The 19,882-nt window shown below is 42.1% G+C and overlaps 1 protein-coding gene across 1 annotated transcript in view; it reads right to left on the bottom strand.

Moving 5' to 3' along the window:
• The window catches only part of spata5 (spermatogenesis associated 5), a 110,858-nt gene that overhangs the window by 74,361 nt on the left and 16,615 nt on the right, over positions 1–19,882 (bottom strand). Inside the window, exons 11-14 of the mRNA XM_054597483.1 lie at positions 16,088–16,242; positions 8,576–8,785; positions 3,173–3,226; positions 2,858–2,937 (exon numbers count right to left, since the gene is read on the bottom strand). Coding sequence (XP_054453458.1) covers positions 2,858–2,937; positions 3,173–3,226; positions 8,576–8,785; positions 16,088–16,242 — 499 coding nt within the window. The remainder of the gene's footprint in view (positions 1–2,857; positions 2,938–3,172; positions 3,227–8,575; positions 8,786–16,087; positions 16,243–19,882) is intronic.

Raw genomic sequence — 19,882 nt, 5'->3', positions numbered from 1 at the left:
GACAGCCAGCCTTCACACACACACACACACACACACACACACACACACACACACACACACACACACACACACACACACACACACACACACACACACACACACACACACACACACACACACACACACACACACACACACACACACACACAGTCTCTGTTGACAGGGCCAGCGGAAGTGCCAGGCGTCATTAGCAGAGACAAGGCCGCAGAGCAACACAAAGGAGCTCTGTCACTGAGATATGAAGGGAGAGACAGAGCCAGAGGGGGGAGACAGTTTGGGTGAGGGGGGAGATAGTGTGGGGAGAAGAGGAAGGAGGATTAGGGAAAGGAGGACAGAGAGCGATGAATCTGGGAGAGAGAGACGGGGTTATGAAAGAGAGAATGTGAGGTGGGAGAGAATAAACGTGGTGAGAGAAAGTGGGGTGAGAGAGAGGGAGCAGTAGAGGGAGAGACAAAAGGACAGAGGATGTTAGAAAGAGAGGGGGAAGATGAAGGTGACGGAAAAACAGTGAGGAGGGACAGAAAGAAAGCTTCCGACTTTCATTGAATCTTTAACTCGCTTTCATTCGTTGTTCTTTATAAATCCAACTTCTTTATCGTAATTATCTTCTTTATCTTTTCTTTCTTTTCAGGAATGCAGTCAGTTTATTATCAATTCAGTCGATCCTGAATATGTTTTTTGTCTTTTTTCATTCGTCAGTCTCTGCGTCTGATATTCACTGTCTGTTTTTGTCTCCCCCCCCTAGATTGCCTCTCTTCCTGTCTTCCTTCTGTCTTCTTCATTTCATTCCACCAGTTTAGACTCGTGGCAGGTAGGCTGACAGATTTACAGGTGCTTCTCATCTCCTGCCTCCAGAGGGGAAAAATAAACACACACACACACACACACACACACACACACACACACACACACACACACACACACACACACACACACACACACACACACACACACACACACACACACACACACACACACACACACACACACACACACACACACACACTATACAGCAGAGGCTGGTCTGGTCTGGTTGTGTCAACAGTTTTGAATTCTTGCCGGCGTGCGTGAGCCACTTCATTGATTAAACATGGCAGGAAGTGAAGACCAATAAATAACGATTCTGGATCAGCGCTAAGTGCAATATTTTTTTGAATGGCGAGTGGCCTCGAGGCGCGGGTCCAGACACACGTCCATCGTGGCTGCAGCCGCATGGAGGATTTAGAGTACAACTGCAAAAAATTGAGTGATGAAGACAAGTTGCAATAGAGTTTAATGTTCAGGGGAAGTGAGTCGATACTGAGCTGAACATCAAAGTACAAAAACTGTGTTTGAGGTTTGAGTTCAGAAAAGAATGCATATTCCAAAGAGCCGTCTACTGGATGACCTGACTGATCTAGATACGTTGTTTGAAAGAGTGAAGTGGTTTTGGATATAAGGGTAGAAAAAGAGCTTCAACAATAACGATACTTGAAAAGAGGACTTGTAGTCCTGTTAAATTACAAAACATCCCGTCTATCTTAAAAAACAACAACTATTGAGACCATGTATGGACAAGTTAGCAGTGGTTGCACGAATCGTTGGAATGTTATTCATAAAATAAACATTTGTTTCAAGAGCAATTCTTATTTTTCTTTCTCAATTTTGTTTAGATTCTGGAAACATGATTTTATAACCGTTAGCCAGTGTGGTGTACTCATTTGAGAAATGTTAGTGAAAAGTGATGCTAACTAAATATTATGAGCTGAAACAAAACTTTAGAGTGATTCAGCTATCAGTGTTGACAATATGGAAGTTTTTAAAGAAAAAAAAAATTATATATCTAGTATACACAATATGCTGTAAATATTTAAATAAAATATATGGATCTAATTCCAAAATTTTATATAATTGTTAGATATTAACCTGAACAGTGTCGATCAGACATTTCACTCTCAGAAGTAGTAATTATTATTATAGTAATTATACGTATATTGTTATGACTGTATTGAATCTGTATCGTTTATAATAAAATGTGTCAACGTATCAATTTAACTGGTTCACCTCCAGTTGGTTATTTGGCATTTATAAAAAAATATTTTGTCTTATAGGAGAAAACTAATATTTATGTTAAGAAATATTGAAAACTTTAATGAACGGTGGCGAATCTAATAAGAAAAGATGAGATGGAATAGTTCAGAAAAGTTGGACGTTTACATGTCCAATACTGCTATAACCCTAACCCTGGATTGTGTGTAGCTCTTTAAAGCGTCTGACCCACATAGAAGCTGTGGCGTCGGCCCGTTGGCCTTTCCGTGCTCCTTCCTACAACGTTTAGTTTCATCGACTGGTTTACCAGGAAGCACGCTGCATATTTGGCCTTCCCCATCTGCCGTGGACGGGCACAATGAAGTGTTTGTCCTCCTCCGGTCTGTGTCCTCTGTCCGCCCCCCCCCTGTCCTCTTTCCTTTAAGCCACAGATGTTCCCAGTGCCATCCCACTAAAGCGCCTCCGGACAACACTGTTCTGTGTTCGCCGGTGGCGTAAAAAAAGCTGCAAAAAGTCTGAGAGGGGACACGGTGGGAAACCGAGTGGCCGGCTTTGATAGCAAAAGTCATGCAGACCTTTTTTTGGGGGGGATGTTTGCTCCGTCCATTCATAAGTGAATCTTTGTGAGACAAGCTGGGACGCGGGGCGACGGATGGTTAATTAAAGCAGACCGCAGAGATGACTGTGCGTTTTGTCATCGCTGGACAATGAACCACCACAGTGCTAAAAACAGAAAACAGTGACCAGCAGCGGTGAACTTGTTTTTAATTTTGCAGCCTCTTGGCTTCTTTTCTTCTATTTCTAGACCTCTTAAAGCGACAGTGCGTACCTTCCTCTTTCACTGGCGAGGGCGTCGATCTCATCAAAGAAGACGATGGAGGGAGCGACGGCCCTCGCCTTCCTAAACACCTGCAAGCGGAGTGAGCAACAATGGAGGAGAGGAAAACAGGACCGATGAATCATCCTCAGCACAAACACATGACCCACAGGAAATAAGTTAGGGTCAGAAATTACATCTCTAAAAATAGTTTGTTAACGGGGGTCAAGGAAACAATGTGGTTTGCATTTCTTTACGTCAACGTAACAATAGTAATAACAAAACTTTAACTGTAATGATCAGGTAGCGGAGGGTAAATGTACTTACCTCTCTCACGGCTCTTTCAGACTCTCCAACATACTTGCTCAGTAATTCTGGACCCTAAAAAAAGTAAGAATTTAAAACATAATTGAAGATTTGGTCTTTAATTTGACATGCTGACAACTAGAAATGTTTAGGTACTGAACGTTATAGTAATTATTATGCTAGAGTGTTTCAGGCTGAACTAACGGACCCCTACAGACGACAGTTTAGTTCAGTTTTAGTTTTGTTTTTTTCTATTTTGCACAATTTAATAAATACACAATTATAAAAGATAATAATATCACAGTGCAGGTAGAGGCAGACAAACCACAGGCTTATTAGAAGCCTCCACCTTTATAATATTCAAATTTCACAGTATTATAGAGAACACAAAATAAATATACATAATATATGACTCCGTAATATTGATGGCAAAGTATTTTAACAAGATATGATGTATAACAACAACAATAACAATACATTATCAACAACAAAAAAGAAAGAACATGTGATTTGTGGAGATGTGTATGTGTGTGTATATGTGTGCATGTGGGGGGTGTGAGAATAAGCTGTGTTTTCTGTTTGTTAAGGGGATAATGGTTCATACACCCTAATTAACTTCTAAGCTATAGCAATGCTACATGTCTCTATGAGTGAAACAACTATAGATAAGATATAAAACCTGATACGAGCACTATGACCATGATGACTAAGGCGTCAGTTAAAGGAATGGGTTAATAACCGCTTTCATCTTCACGACCCACATGACTCATCATGGGTTACGTTGTGTGAAGTGTCATCTGGTGGCACCGTGTTTGTAGACGGTTTGAACTGAGAGCTCACATTCTGACGGAGCAGAGGAGCAGCTGCTGCTCTGTGGCATCTCGAGGAGATTAAAAAGAGGAACACAGTGAAACAGTGATAACACAGCGTGAGAATGTCATGAAGGACAGCGAGTGTGTGTGTGACTCTGTGTGTGTGTGTGTGTGTGTGTGTGTGGTGTGCTGTGTCTATGTTCACGGTACACTGTGTACTGGTTTATGTCTGTGTGTAACATCTGTGGTTCAGCTGGCAAATGAAGAAATTTCCCAGTGTGTGAACACTACAGTACCATGTTTACTACGACTGCCTTCCACCGCCATTGATAGCATAACAGTGTGCTAGTACAGCTACTACCACTGCTATTGTTATTAAACTGTTAAAACTACTGCTACTATCACTACACATCTAATGGAATCTGATCTTTGGTATGCTCTCATGTGAACAAAACATGTAGTTTAGTTTATGTGTGCAAGATTGACAGCTGGAATTAGTGTGTTACTATAAGTACATATTTAGATGCTGCTGCTTTACTCTTATAACTACCACTGATACCAAAACTACAGTATTTATACGCTGAATCATGAAAACATGCTATTTCTCTCCACTTTGACACTGAAATAATGTTTTTGAGTTGCAAAACACCTGTTTTTTTCCAACCCTATCTCACTCCCAAAATAGTCAAATACCACAGTTTCAGCATTTTAAACAGTGAGGGCAACCTTTAGCGTCTGAATGAGAAGCGACGGGCTTTCAACCAACTCCAATGTGAACCCATCAGCGTCATTAGTAGATGTTTAGAGCAGCTGATGTGGTATAAAGAGGGAGAAAGTCAAAGGGAAAGGGTGTGAACGGGGTGATGTCTGGATCAAACAAACACAAGACTTTCACCCAGGAGACCGCTGTTCATGTCATGGGAGAAACCAAGTCAACTTTGACTTATTTGACCGTAGTTTTGTTACATAACTTCCATAACCTACTGAATGTCAGTTACATAACAAGTGTACTTATTTCAACCCAAACTATGATCTTTTCCTGAGCCGAACAAAGTAGATTTGTTTCGTAAATATCAAATCTGCGTAAACCTGCATTGGTTACGTCGCAATAACCAATGATATCTCAATACCGTGCTATTGACACGACAACTGCAGGGGATTGATAGCAACAGCTTTGTTCACGTTTTTTCTTTTTTGAATTCTTTGCAATAGGAGTGGCTAGGCTCAAAACGGCGTCTAGTGTATATTCTGAAATCGAATCATTTCATGTTCCAAAACCATGAAGAAAAGATAAAGCCCCTTTCTTGTCGTTTAGGTATTTTAGTATGGAACAGAAACCTCTCAGAAATGTCACAAAGACACGTAAGCTGCATGCGGTTTTCATACACTGACTGCATTTTTCAGTTATGGCCTGGTTAGTGCGGACATTTCTACAAATACTGCCCCAAAACCTGCTTCAACTACTCCAACTAACACTACCTGCACAACTACCACCACTAATCTTACTTTTACGACTACTACTATAAACTGAACCTCCTGTACCCTCTTGCTCTCCTCTCCCTCTCCCTCATCCATTCCTCCCTCTTCTAAACATCCACTCAGCCCCTAAGAAGAACTTCCTCCCCTGCAATCCACCCTTTCAACACCTCTGGGCTGACGGAGGAGACGACACTTAACTCCCAGCCCTTTTGTCTCCTGCAGTAAGTGTGGAGGTTGACTCATTAATCCCAGGCTCCTCTCTCCGAGGCAGAGCCGACGGCTGGACAACCATTGACAGTGTAGAGATACGAGCTGACTGCGAGTGTGAGTGTGTGTGTGTGTGTGTGTGTGTGTGTGTGTGTGTGTGTGTGTGTGTGTGTGTGTGTGTGTGTGTGTGTGTGTGTGTGTGTGTTTGAGTGGCTGCAGTGGGAGGAAACTGAAATTGACAAGATGATAATAGGGCTTTTTCACACAGAGGAAACAGGCTGAGCCTTAAAGTATCCACATTTAAATCTGGATAACGTATCTATGTCAAAGCAACCGCTGCACTGGAAAAACCTGATACTGTTATTGCAGATGCTGGAGAGCGGCTTTAAGCAGCGGGGACAGGATGTTTTTTAACCTTTACAAAACTTGAAAACTGCTGCACGAGATTCTAGAACAAATCTTTTGGGTTTTTTTCTATCACCTTTGTATCAAACACAAAGTCAGTGAATTCCACACACATGCAAAGTTCATGCATTCAACCAAAAACTATAATCTTTTTATGTTTTACAATATTAGAATTTTACATTCAATTTATTGTCCTATAATGAGCATATTCAAATTTAAGGTCATTCGGAAGTTGGTCTGGATAAGAGTAAAGTTTAGATGTAATTGGAGGATGAAGAAAAACTATGTTTCAAGAAAACACAAAGATTCTTTCCCTGTGCAAACCCACAACATCTTAAAGCGAAATAAAATAAAACAAACATAAAGCAGCTTGCAAATCACGCCGGCCTTTGCCGATGGCTTAAATGACCCCGGTTGAGAGATTCTGTCGGAGCTTCCTGTCTCGCATGGCAACGGCTCTTGAAATGTTTACTGATCAGAAATCCAACAAGCTGATCAATCAATCTCTGTCACCCGGGCCTGAATGGACAGAGGTGCCGGTGACAGAGGGGGGGTTGGTGCGGGTGGGCAGAGAGGATGGGGTGATGAATGAGAGGGGACAAACACGGGGTCAAAGGTCAGACAGGGGAAGCTTTGTGTAGAGGAAGTTGGGCAGTCAGACCCACGCCTCCAGGTCATCAGGGGAACATCTCCACTAAACTCTGGCACGTTGGTTATACTGTGTAACATGGAATATGGAATATGTGCAAATGTGTCGTGCAAAATCCAACTGATGCATCGATCGGCCCACTCATTACATAACCCACAGATCATAAAGTGCATAAAATGATGCACCTGAATATTTCCCTTTGATTGGATGGTGCAGCTAAAAAAGAAACATCTTTGGTTTCAGTATTTAACTCTGTGCCAAAATCATGAAGCTCAAACGAAGACTTCTTTATATATAGCGTTAATACCGATACTGTCAGTCAGATTTGAATAAGATGGTTTTTTTCCAAACTTAAAGCTACTTAAAGGTTCAATTATGACTTTAACCACTAGATGTTGCACTAGAGCGCAAGCCTCTCAGACCAAAACATATGGAGGCATCAGCCACACCTCACCTTTACCCAATAAAGTTACCCTTTAGTGAACAACGTCATGGTACAAGGTCAGTAAGCTAGACAAGCAGCGGCCAAGGCTGAACATCTTCGCTATTACTTTGTTTGTTTGTTTGTTGGGCTATTTATTTTTTACAGCATAGAGTAACATTATTAACATTAGTAACGTATTTAGCTTGGTAAGGAGCTTTATTCCGTCTGCGGAGTGACCTAAATCCATGTAACGTCATTATTAGCTTGAAACTTATCCTGCTAACGCTCGCTACCTAAAACATCGAGTAGGCTAAAATGTCGTTAAATATTTAGTTATCTGAAGTGTGAGATGAAGGCTCTGACTACAGTATATTTCTTTTGAAGAAGGTGTATTTTTCCATAGAGGAAAATCTGGAAGGATGACTTCAGCTGAAGCCATCTAGCTTCCAGGATGCTGTGTGGGAGATCACTCATAGCGTGGTGGAGGGCCAGCAGCTTCATAACGTGCATGTGCCGCCGGTCCAATAAAAAACAGAGAAGCTCTAATTACAACAAAAACAGAGGGAGAGAGTTCATTCTCTGCCCAGGTAGACATTTCTCCTCTGGATATTTACACAGCTAATCGTTGTTTGCTGCTAAATTAATGTTAATGGAAAACGAAGGTAAACTTTGGTTTCTTAGGGGTAACAACTATTCAAGCTCTCTGCTAAATTTTGAAATACAAAATGATAAAAAAAAGTACATTTAATCAGTTTTTTCTCTTTATCAGGAAAGGTGAGAAGTTTGGTTTATGCAAATTACTCTCATTTCAATTTGGTTAGGTGATTTTTAGTAAAAGTTTGGGAACTGCCTATGCTATTTGCACCGATTATAATATTTTTATACAAAGGTTGATCTGAACTGGTCTTTTACTATAAGACGAGATTGAATCAACGACACTAATACACTAATACACTGTGCAATACAATATTTATAATAGTCTGTATATATAATATTACTGTGGATTCTCTACTGTTCTTTACTGTTCTTTACTGTTTTTTATTGCTCATTTGATTATTTTGATCTTGTGTTTTTTTATTTACTATGTCTCTTGTTTGCACTATCCTCTTTGCTGCTGTAATCTTGTAAATTTCCCCGCTGCGGGACTAATAAAGGATTATCTTATCTTATCTTATCTTATCTTATCAGTCGTCAAGCTAATTGTCACTACTGAGAACTTGATATCATGTCGGTTATCACTAAACCTGCATTGCATGAGTTTTGGATGAGCTCCAATCTCTGTTTTTTCCACTGAGTCATAATACAGTGTTTTGGCAGATTACTCAACCAGAATATGATATGAAGAAAAACATTTAACCCAGTATCACCGTACGCTGCACACAAGACAAAGAAGATAAAAGATACTCATTCCTAGAAAACATAATTAAGACTCATTGATGAAAACTCACTTTGACAGCCAGGAAGTTGAGTCCACTTTCATTAGCCAGGGCCTTGGCTATCATGGTCTTGGAGCAGCCTGGGGGCCCGTACAGCAGGACTCCTTTGGGTGGCTGGATCCCCATGCGGGTGAAGGCCTCAGGGTGCCTCAGAGGCCACTCCACGGCCTGCTTCAGCTTCAGCTTCACCTCCTCCATCCCGCCTACGTCCGACCAGCGGACCTAGAGGAGGAGACGACGTAAAGTCAGGATACTCAGAATTTAGCTTTAAGTTGAAGAACTGCTTTTTTTATTTACATTTACATTGCAGTTCTGGTGCAAGCTTCATGATGCATGTAAACGACCCTGTAATCTTTATTTTCTTCCAAATACACAGACAAATCAGTATCTCATAACCTTAGTATTTAATGTAACATCAAGGGTACATGAACGCAACATAAGAGTTTGGCATAGATATTCATAAAAAAATGTAAAAGATAAAAATATTAATAAGGAAGGAGAAGAAGGAGGGTGAAGAGGAAGAGGAGTAGAAGAAGTGGAAGAAGAAGGAGGAGGAGATTGAGAAGAAGAAAGAGGGAAGGAGAAGGAGAAGAAGGAAGGGGAGAAGGAGAAGAAGGAGAAGGAGAAGAAGAAGAAGGAAGAGGAGGATAAAGAGAAGAAGAAGAAGAAGAAGAAGAAGAAGAAGAAGAAGAAGAAGAAGAAGAAGAAGAAGAAGAAGAAGAAGAAGAAGAAGAAGAAAGAGGATTAAAAAGAAGAAGAATATTAACAACAACAACAAGTAGTAATGGAATAATCAAAAGGAAAAATAACAAGCCGTAGTAACAGGAGAGGAAGAGTGCCAATCTGTCTGGAATCCAATCAAAGTGATGAATTAGATTGCATCAGGGTCAGTGGTATTAATCAATCACACAATAACATGCAATCACACAAAATGCATCACGAGGCCAAGCACTGATAGATGATCATCATTGGACTAATACTCTGCTCTCCCTCCGGATCTTCGGAAGTATCAAACAGTCATAATCTCCGGCCGCTCAAAACCAAAAACACATCGCCAACAAGAAACGCAACGGACCAAACAAACTGTGATTGCTCGCTGATGTCACTGATGTTCTCATGTAACACCGAGGAGGACCTTCCTGACCGCCCGAGTAACTCTCAGAGAGTTGCGAGTTCTTCCAGACGGGTGACGGGGTCAGTGGGGGGGGAGTGGGAGTTGGAGGAGGAAGGGAGGTGAAATCTAAAAGCATATTTGGATGGAGATGGAGGAACTGAGGGATCGGGTTGAACCGGGGAGACTCTGGACGGAGTCGGCCAACAGCTGTCTGTCTGACAGATGGAGGGAGGGAGGGAGGGAGGGAGAGAGGCAGAGAGTCCGCCGGTGAACAACCGGAGGAGATAAAGCAGATAAAAAAAGAGAAGCCCTCATCCAAAACCCTCTCAGACCTCTATCTCATCCTTCCTGTCTCTCTTTCTTCATTACTAGTCCATTATTCCCTCCCTTCTTCCCCCATCTTTCATCTACCTTCATATCCTCTCTTTCTCCCTATCTTTACGTTCCTCCTGCATCTTATCTCCTGCACTCCTTTTCTTTCTGCCCTCCCTTGTCTCTCTATCTCACTCTAAGTACATTTACATGCACAGAAAAAACCTGGTTACTGGGAGAAATCAGGTTATGCAGGAAGTCGTACAAAAAAAATAACCCCAATGAGGCAGGCGGATGGGTGGAGTTTGAAAGATGAGGGCATTTAACAAGCAATCTAGGTTTGAGAAAAGATGCTTTTGAGTTGTATAATGGGAGTTGTAAGATGCAGCATTTTTTTTAAAGCTTGTCACATTGGATGAAAAGTCAGGATATCACAAACTCAATTTCAATATTCTTTTTGTAGTTGCATCCCTTTTCAGTGTAGACAGGACAGCTCAGTGCTGGTAACCAACGTATTCAGATTTATAGAGGCGACTTTGTGTCAACAAAAAAAGAGTCTTTAACCCAGGAGACCACCAGTTGTTTTCCAGGGTGAGGTTGATTATTTGTCAGGTAACATGCGTACTTCAGTAACAGCACTTCTGTAGTTATTAAACCCAAGCTACGAACTTTCCGTAAACCTAACCGAGTAATTTTGTTGCTTAAAACTTACTGATTTGTTTCCTGTGAAGACGGAACTTTATTTTGAAAAAGACTTCATGCATGTAACAAACGGAAAATGATATATGTTGCTGGACTGTTTTTCATGAAAAACACACAAAAAATGTGTAACTTTTTATAAGATATCATATGAACCGTTGTGGGGGAAACCACCTGAGGGGCTGGAGCTTGGAAGATGAGGAAATTAAACCGGCAGGGAAAGTTTAAGTAAAGTTGCATTATGGGAATTGTAGGATCAGGTGTTTTTAAAAAGGTTGACTCATAAGAGAAATCTTATTCACTGCTTTGATTTTGCCTTTCTCTTTGTAACTGCTGTAATCAGTGAAGCAACTAAGAGAAGACAGTAAAGTTCAGCGGTTCGAAACTTTGTGTTAACTTTCATGTTGGTTGAACTCATTTTGAATACGATGATGCACTGTCACGAGTATGTGTAAAATGTCCATTAGAAACCAATTAATGTATATACCAGGCCGAGAAATCATCAGAAATCTAGCTGAAGAAATCAGGTTTCTCTCATACCTACCCTGATACTGAGGCTGGGTTTATATTAAACATGTATAGACAATTAAGAAATCAGTTTTTTGTTTCAGGCTTTTTAAATATGAATATTTGCTAGTCATCTTTATTTTCTATGATTGTAAACATAATATGTGTTAGATTTTGACTGTAAAAAGCTATTTGACTATTTGGGAACGTTGATGGGCGTTGGACACACGGACAGAATAATCAAAATAATCTACTGTAGCCTTGATCAGATAGCTGCAGAAAGCCAACAGAGCATGTAAATGCAGTGTTCCTCTTCCTTCCTCTCCTTTTCTTCCCCCTTCTCTCTGTTTCTTATCTGTCTCATCTCTACTGCGCTGCCATCCTTCTTTCTTCTCTCACTTGACCCTCACTATCACGCCATCTCTCGCTCCCTCCCTTAAATACTGCTGCTTACCACTCCTCTCTCTCTCTCTCTCTCTCCCTCTCTTTCTCCCCCTCACCCTCCTCCTGCTCTCCATCCAGAGGTAACACATCCCAGGCCACCGGCGCCGTCTCCGGGGAACGAAAAGCACCTAATGGAAACCTGGCGTCTGGCCACATACTGTAAATACCGAACAATTTATGGACAGCGCCGAGAGAGAGAGAGAGAGAGAGAGAGAGAGGGAGGGAGGAAAGGATGGATGGATGTAAGGGAGGGGAGGAAGGGAGAGAGAGAAGAGGAGTGATCTTTTTATAAGATATCCGTTGTGGGGAAACCAAGGGCCTGGGCGGAAGTTGCGGAGATAAGGAGATAGGACGGAAGCAGGCGAGCGAACCAGAACGCTCATTTTTTAAAAAGGTCCAGAGAGGAATGAAATGAAATCAAAAGAGCAGACAAAAGAGAGCACCAGTAGAACAGGATTATTAAGAGAAGTGAAGGGAACAGGTGAGCAGGAGGAGGAGTGAATAAAAGAAAAGGAGACAGAAGAGACGTGATACAAAAATATGTTCTGTGGCTGCACCTAAATTACAGCAGGATGCATTTAATGGACAGAGATATGAAAAAAGGCTAAATTCAATGTCGACCTAAACAAGCTGTAACTACTTAATCACTTGCCAGAGCTTTTGATAGTTTCACATTTTTGCCAATCATGTAATGGAGTTGATCCTTATTAGACTTCGAGTTCCCAAAGTATTGGAAAGTTTGAACATCGTTAGTTTCGTGACAGCTGAGCAAACTCATGCTGGTGGTGATTCTGGCTCAGATTGTTCCCTTAACGGTTTGTTTGACATCATTTGGACTCATTTAAAGTCTGATAGAGTGACCTCATACTTCCACTGCCATTTATTTCACTGCAGGATGTCAACTAATGTGGCTGGTGCTTTCAAGGAGCTGATTCACAGCATTCATTTCACAAGATAGTTCCATGTTGTACTCCATATTGTGAATATTGTGTTGAGCCCAGAAAAAAACCAAATCGAAGGCAAATTGGACGACGGTATGAGGATGTCTGTCCTGTAGTGTCTTTGTTCCAGTAGCTCGAACCCGGTCTCATCAAATACTGACGGTTGGTCGGTGCCTCCCAGAGTCTGAAACCAACAACGCACCAGGCTTTAAACGAACTTCAATGTAAACCCATCCGCGTAAGCATTAAGCTGTCAGGGCAAATGAAACGAGACGTTAGTCAGTCAAGTTAACGTCAACGATGCTCTGTTCCTGCTTTTGTTGCCGAAACCTAACTTCCTGTGAAGTTTATTTTGAAGAGACGCTATACATGTAACAAGTCGAAACGGAAACGCTGTCCCTCACACGTTCAGAACTAAAAGTTAGAGTGTTACAGATAGAGCATCATAATTAGAAGCTCAGGGCCATTCAACATCGGTATTTAAGATGTGTCTCTAGTCAATAATCTAAAACAGTAAGACAACAAAAAAAAAAAAAAGGAGCCTTGTTCTAAAGTTGTCAAATGTCACACTTCCAAAAACACTTATCGAAGGCTTACAAAATATTACATGAAGGGTCTTCATGTTGTAAGTAATGTGGACAACTCTGAAGACAAACTCCTATCATTTGAAGCCAAACTGTAACGAGTAAACGCCGCTCATCAGACATAGAACACAAATCAAAAACAAATGCTAGGAATGACCTGTGATCTGAACCAGATTCAGTGGTTTTGTGTCTTTGAATGTCTCGTCCCTCTGAGTTTGCCTTCAACATCCTGAGACCTGCCAATCATCCCCTTTTTCCACTAAGGAAGCAGATGTGCAGAACAAAACTGTGAAGTCACATCTTCCTCTGTTTTGTTGTTTTTTTTTCTCTGCAGACTTTAAGGAGTCATTGTAAGAAACGACAATATAAAGAAACATTAATTGCAAGGTGCTTTTTGTCCCGAACGAAGCGTCTGTGGAATTAGAAGGTAATGCTTTGACTCACACCTTGCCGTGCTGCGTTCTCTCCCCCCCCCTTCCTCCCCTCCCTCTCTTTTGGTACGAGACCCAGTTATTATCTTTTACTGTTGTTTTCTGAACTTTACAAGGGGCCTCTCAGGCTCTGGCCCTTTGATGGGGTTGAAAGGAGGGTGTGGGGGACTTCTCAGACAAAAAAAAAACTGAAGGGAGACGAGGAGTACGTTTTAAAAGGAGGAATAAATGGGCTTGTTATACAGCTGCCAAATGAAAATATTAAAGCCAGACTGCACAGTTAAAGATGATTATTTAAAAAAAAAAAAAAAAAAAAAAAAAGATGTGCTGGGTTAACGAGTAAGATGTCCAAAAGAGGAAGAGATTCTTGTCACAAAACAAACAAAGGATTAAGAATGACCTATCAAATTTATTTTCATGTAAATATAACGTAATGTGCAAAAACTCAACCCTCTGGATACGTGATCTGAGAGCGTTCCAGAGGAACTCGGGGCTTGTATTCATCCGGCACCACTGGAAGTTTCTTATATAAAATGGATTAGAAACAAATGTTTGCACTCATGTGGATATAATCAAGTCCGGGGCTCTGCGGCTGGCCTTTCAGCTGAGCTGCGCTAGGGGGATAGAAAAAAAAAAAAAAAAAAAAAAAACAAAACCCTCCAAACTCCAAACTCACTCCCTCTCTGCTGCTTCCAGGAACCGGCCGCAAGGACTGAACGTCTCTGGGTGAGCTCAGTGCGGAGTGCTGCAGAGGGGAGAGGGGAGGCGGTTGGGGGGGGTGAAGGGATAGGAAGGACATTTCTTCTTCTCCTCCTCCTCTTTCTCTCTCTTTTTTTTTTTTTTTTTTTGGGTCGCTGGCAGGAACAGTCAGCGACCCGATCTGCTTTCAATTACCGGTGGAGGATGATGTTAGCCCTCTTCCTGTCCGTTATGTCTTGCACATGCAAACTCCAAAACATCCTGGAGTCTCACCACTGTCCTCTCATCCCTCCCTCCCCTCCTTCCCTCCTTCCCTCTCTCTCTCTCTCTCCATCCGCAGAGAGCAGAGCGATTCATCTTCATTGCAGTGGAAGGGTAAAAATGGCCACAGGGTCGTTTCCACTCTTCCTCGGCCTGACCCCATCTTTTAAGTGCTGGTGATTCAGTGGCCAGCGGTCCTCGGAGCAGTTCAGGGAATTTCTGAAAATGGAGCCGCTGTTGATGAGCTTTTAGTTGGAGTTTTTTTCTCGCGGCAATAGGTGGTGACGCTGTTTTGGGTTTGAAATTTGTTTTGAGCTTTAAATGAAGCAGCGACTGAGGGATGTAAACCGGTCTGCTTCCTCACAGGGCCGTCGCTAAGTTGAACGCAAATGAGACGCAACTAATGCTGATTGCAAAACAAAGCATCCGACACAGATTGTGTCATTAAGGATGATGTCATAAACTAGACAGGAAGGCCTCTTAATGATTATTGTTTCCCTTTCATGGTTTTCCCCTCAGCAAAGTCTGGAATGTTACACATCTTTTTCTCTTTTTCTCTTAGTTCATCTTGGTTTTTTTCTACATTTGATTGGGAAGACCAATTAACTGTCTTCTCCTTAACTCTCCATTGGATTGCCCTTTTGACCAGATCCTCCAAATTGTCTTATGTAACACAATTGTCTCAACTCTGGCTCTTTATCAAATTCTGTCATTTGTTAGCCTTCTATCAAAAGTAGTTCTCAGATGTCTTCCGATCACGGCTCAATATACCTTGTTCTAAACCCTATGTAGTCCTTACCATCATTTATCATACTTAAATGTAAGACTAAAGCCTTAAACTTAAGAACTCCATCCCGCTGGATTTAAGATCTGCGTACACCTTTAAAAAGCAGCTCCAGACCCACCTGTTAACACTTTTGTTTAATCATGTATACTATTCATACATAGTGATATTGTGTCTGTATTTCATGTCTGGTTCATTTGTCTTTCACTTTGTGATGTCTGTTCTAGAAAGGCGCTAATAAACTTTAACAACTTCTTCTGACCAGCTGCATTTCTTTAACCCCTCTTGGCTAAATAAACACAAAGCACAGACACATTTTTGCAAGATTTAAGATCTATGTCTGTCAGGCCTGGAAGGCATAAATTTTGCAATTTTATGTCTTTTCTTTTATTCCCTGACTACAATGACTGCAGACGGCCCTTCATTTTCACACTGTTGTATCACGACAGGGACTTTTCCAGGGGACCAGGAACCATTTCAGGAACATTTCCTGTGTTTGGACCAGTGGAACCAGGGACTATATTTAGTTCCTGCTCCGGAGGTAGTACCCTTGAACTGTTGGTGCAGAGTTTGCAGTGTGCATGCTGCTGGTTGGTCATAGAAGGTCTGCTATAACTGTGTTTAAAAACAAAGCCATGTTGCTTGATATCCTACTAGTCTAAAAACAGAAGGTGACAGTGTGTTCGTGAGTGGATGCGGGCAACGGAGAGGCGCGCGGGGAGGGGGGGGTCGAGAGAGGTAACTGTACCTTGGGGACATCGATAGCGACCTCCCTCATGGCGCTCGGCTTCACGACAGACATGGCCCACTGGAGGTCCTGCAGAGTGACGGTCACCGTCCCAGTCAGCTGCTGGTCTGACGGTTGGTGGGAACCTCCCAGTGCTCGCCTCAGTGCATGCAAACCTGTAGAGGGAGTTGAGTGTTAAATAAATTCCGGTTCCACATATAACAGCAGAAATGGGCCAATCATTTAGGAAATAAAAGCATGCAAGTTGAGGCAAAAAAAAAAAAGGGATATGAAGCTGCTGTTTGTTTGCCTCAAGAAGCGCTGCCCGTGTTGTTGTGGCTTTAGGGTTTTCATTCCAAACCCACAAGAAACCAGTCCAACGTTTTACTCAAAACATTCAGGCTCATACACGCTGTGATGATACACGCCCAGCGAATGTAAATCTCAAAATGAACACTAATTCCCCTTTTGACCGCAAAAAATAATTGGTCCCGCATTATTGGGGGGGATAAAAAGAGGCCGAAGGGAAGGGAAGCGTAATTGAGGCGCTTAAGGTTTGAATACCCTCGGCATCTGAACAAAAAAAAGAGACGAATGCAAAACAAACACTGATGCGTCAATATCAAGTATGAGCCTTTGTTTCGTCTCGCAAAAAAAGGTTCACAGCAGATTGATGTGGAGGAGAAAAGATCTGGGCAAAGACAGCTCTGCAAAATGCCGAGGTGATGAGTGAGTACAGACACAACACATATTTCTAAAGCACAAGTCACAAAAAAAAATGTGTCTTTATTCAAAGGAGGAGCTATTAAACATGCACACTCTTCCTGCATGGTGCTTAGAAAGCTGTAACGTGTATTTCAGACACCCAGGGTTTCAAAAGTAAAAGTTCCTATTCATGTTCTGCATTGATAACGTTGAGGTGACTGGCAGTTGGAGCACTTTTTAAAGGCTTTGACGGACAGGAAACTCTCCTGTTTGAATCATCCGCACAAAAGAGGAGCAGCTGCCTCAGAATATGTGGTTCTTTGATAAAAAAAGAAGTCAGTCTGTATGAATACAAAAGGACGAAGAGAAAACCTCCAATCACCAAGCTTAAAACGATGATGATGGATGAAGTGTTGTGTTCCCAATAACATGACGTTGGGCATTTGCTACAGATCGGATTTGCTTATCTTGTTTCTTCTCCATAGCAACTATTGTGAGGTAAAGCCCAGTTCACACATACAAACATGTACTAGAGCAGAGTCTTGTAGTTGGATGGCGACAAGGGGGTCGCACATTACAAGATCTTCCACCGGGGAGGAAACCCTGATGAGTATGTCTGGTCTCCAAACCACGCTTTGATGCGAAAACACACAAGAGAAGTGTAGCCGTTGGCACACATGCTTGATAAAATCGCCTTTTTTCGCATGTCTACTATCAATTTTTTAGTTTTTCTCTAAACCTGTGGCTGCATTTCCACGACGGACTCTTCAGTAGGTCCAGATATTTCACCTAATAGATATCTGGAAAACTCCTGCGATGCAATGGTCGAGCCTCTCGGAACCCGTCTTTGAACAGCTGGCACGTTGTGCTCGGGCGCCTATTTGCAAGCGAACACGAGTGATTTCCCTCTGATATGGAGCTTTTGTTGGGGAGCTCCGAAACCAAAAAGTCGGCGTGTAGAAAATCAGTACTAAATACGTATTAGGCTCATAGGTATTTTTGTATTCCACGCCATCCAGTATGCCAATGTGAGAAAGTGAAAATAACAAAAACAAAGAATTTCTCAGGTTAAATTCATTTGGATTATGGCCTTATCCAAACCTATGTTGATGAACATTGAGGATATCATTCAAAGTAAATCTGCAGCCCCTCTGACTTCCCAACTTCATTAAGCAACAGTTCACCATCTGTCAACGCAGATCTGCACGGAAAAGCTTCTATTGTTGAACACCAACCAGTTGTGATCAAGTGCCTTGCTCAAAGGAAGCTATGTAAGCATTTCTGCAGGATCTTCCTGTTCTCCCTCCACTCTTTAAGTCGGTCGGAAGATTTAAACCAATGACCTCCCTGTCATAAGACTCCTGTTTCAACAACCACTTCAGTCGTTATCTTTGTCAGAGAGGAAATGAAGATTGATTATGGACCTTTTTTTCACTCTCTGCAGCACGTCATCTGCATAGAATGTTATTCAGATTCAAGTTTCATTGTGAGGGGAGTGTGACATTCCCAAAATGACTTTCCAAAATCATAGCAGAAGCCTGCAACAGTACGCAAACATTTCCAATTTCACAGGGAAATCTTTTTGGTCTTTTTCTCTGCTTGTAATTTCCTCTGACTTGCACAACAGAAACAAACAGCGTCTGCTGGTCCCAATATTGCGAGCAATCATCGCTAAATAGTCACAGAAGAATGTGTGAGAAAAGCAGAGCAGGGATGAGGCCGCAAACGCCATGTGTGCCTACAGCTTGCATCCAGCTGTGCAGGTTTTTAACCCCTACAGGTGGGAGGACAGGCCGTCTCTGAGTGAATTACACGCTAAATGTGGACAATGATTAGTAGTTACAAAACCACGTTTCCAAACCCCAGTGTTGGGTAACAGTGTATTAGACACACAACCATTCCCGATGCACATGTGCACGCATCACACAGACGCACACAGTGAAACTTTTTGGCTTCCTCTTCTGAGCTAAAAGCGGGAGGGGGGGAACGGACGTGGTCCAGGGCTCGGGGCCAGGGAGCAGACGAGAGGGGATTTATGATCAGACAAGACTGCATCCTGTTTATATTTTCCAGGACCCCGTCTGACCAGGCGAGGGACAGACGGACAGACAGAGGACAGAAGAAGAAGAGGAAGAGGAGGAGAAACACAATTAATGCGAGCAGGTTTGTCTTCTGCGAGGTCAATGTGTTCCCCAGGCCCAGCCGCCTGCTGTATGATGTCTCTTTCTAGCTTCTTTCGCACTCAGTCCCCCGTCCGCCCACCCCCCCTTCCATCTCGCTCTGGATCCCCAGAGGTCTAAACATCCCATCATTCCACCTGGCCGCCGCTTCGGCTCTTCATCTGCGTTAAAGCTTCGGGCCGGCGCTGCTTTCGGCTGCAACAAAAACATCTGGTCCAGGACAAGACAGGATGTGGAAGGAAACTGGGGCGAGGAGGGAGATGAGGAGCAGCAGCCACAACACCACATGCACTAACCCCAAAACCATCAGCTGCCTGCCCTGCGAGGGTGGAGGGCCGCGGCCTCATTGGCAGAGAGGATGATGGGAAAAAACCCGAGAGACGGCCGTGAGCCGATCATGAAGAAGAACATCAAACCTTCAGCATGCGTCATTAAGCTTTTATAAATAAATACTCATTTTTACACTTGTGATGTGAAATGCATGTTTTAGGGTCTGGTAAAGGAAAGAGAAAAAAAAAAAAAAATAAATATAATATATATATATATATATATAAAGATAATACAGTATATACAACTATATAAGATAATACAGTATACACAACGATGCACACACACAAATAAAAGTGTAATTATAAATAAATAATTATATTCAGTGAAAATCACAAATTTTGCAAGAAGATCCATTTCTTTCTTTATTCTTTTTTTTCATAAAAATGGGAACAATCTACATCCAACTCCATCAGAAAAGGGTTTAGCATTGCATCTTCTGCAGGGTTGATATATGATACTTTATTAGAGTAAAAACTATTTTGGCCTTCCTCCATAATCGAATTGGAGGTCTTGCAGACTCTGCAAAACGTTTCATTTCTACATTTCAATCCACAACCTGAAGTTAGATGGTAAATCAAAGCAGTCTGACAGCAAGTTTAAA

The sequence above is a fragment of the Anoplopoma fimbria genome, chromosome 4 (genome assembly GCF_027596085.1).
Source record: "Anoplopoma fimbria isolate UVic2021 breed Golden Eagle Sablefish chromosome 4, Afim_UVic_2022, whole genome shotgun sequence".
Classification (NCBI taxonomy): domain Eukaryota; kingdom Metazoa; phylum Chordata; class Actinopteri; order Perciformes; family Anoplopomatidae; genus Anoplopoma; species Anoplopoma fimbria.
The sequence above is the reverse complement of the archived record's forward strand: the minus strand, read 5'-3'. Positions and strand labels throughout refer to the sequence as shown.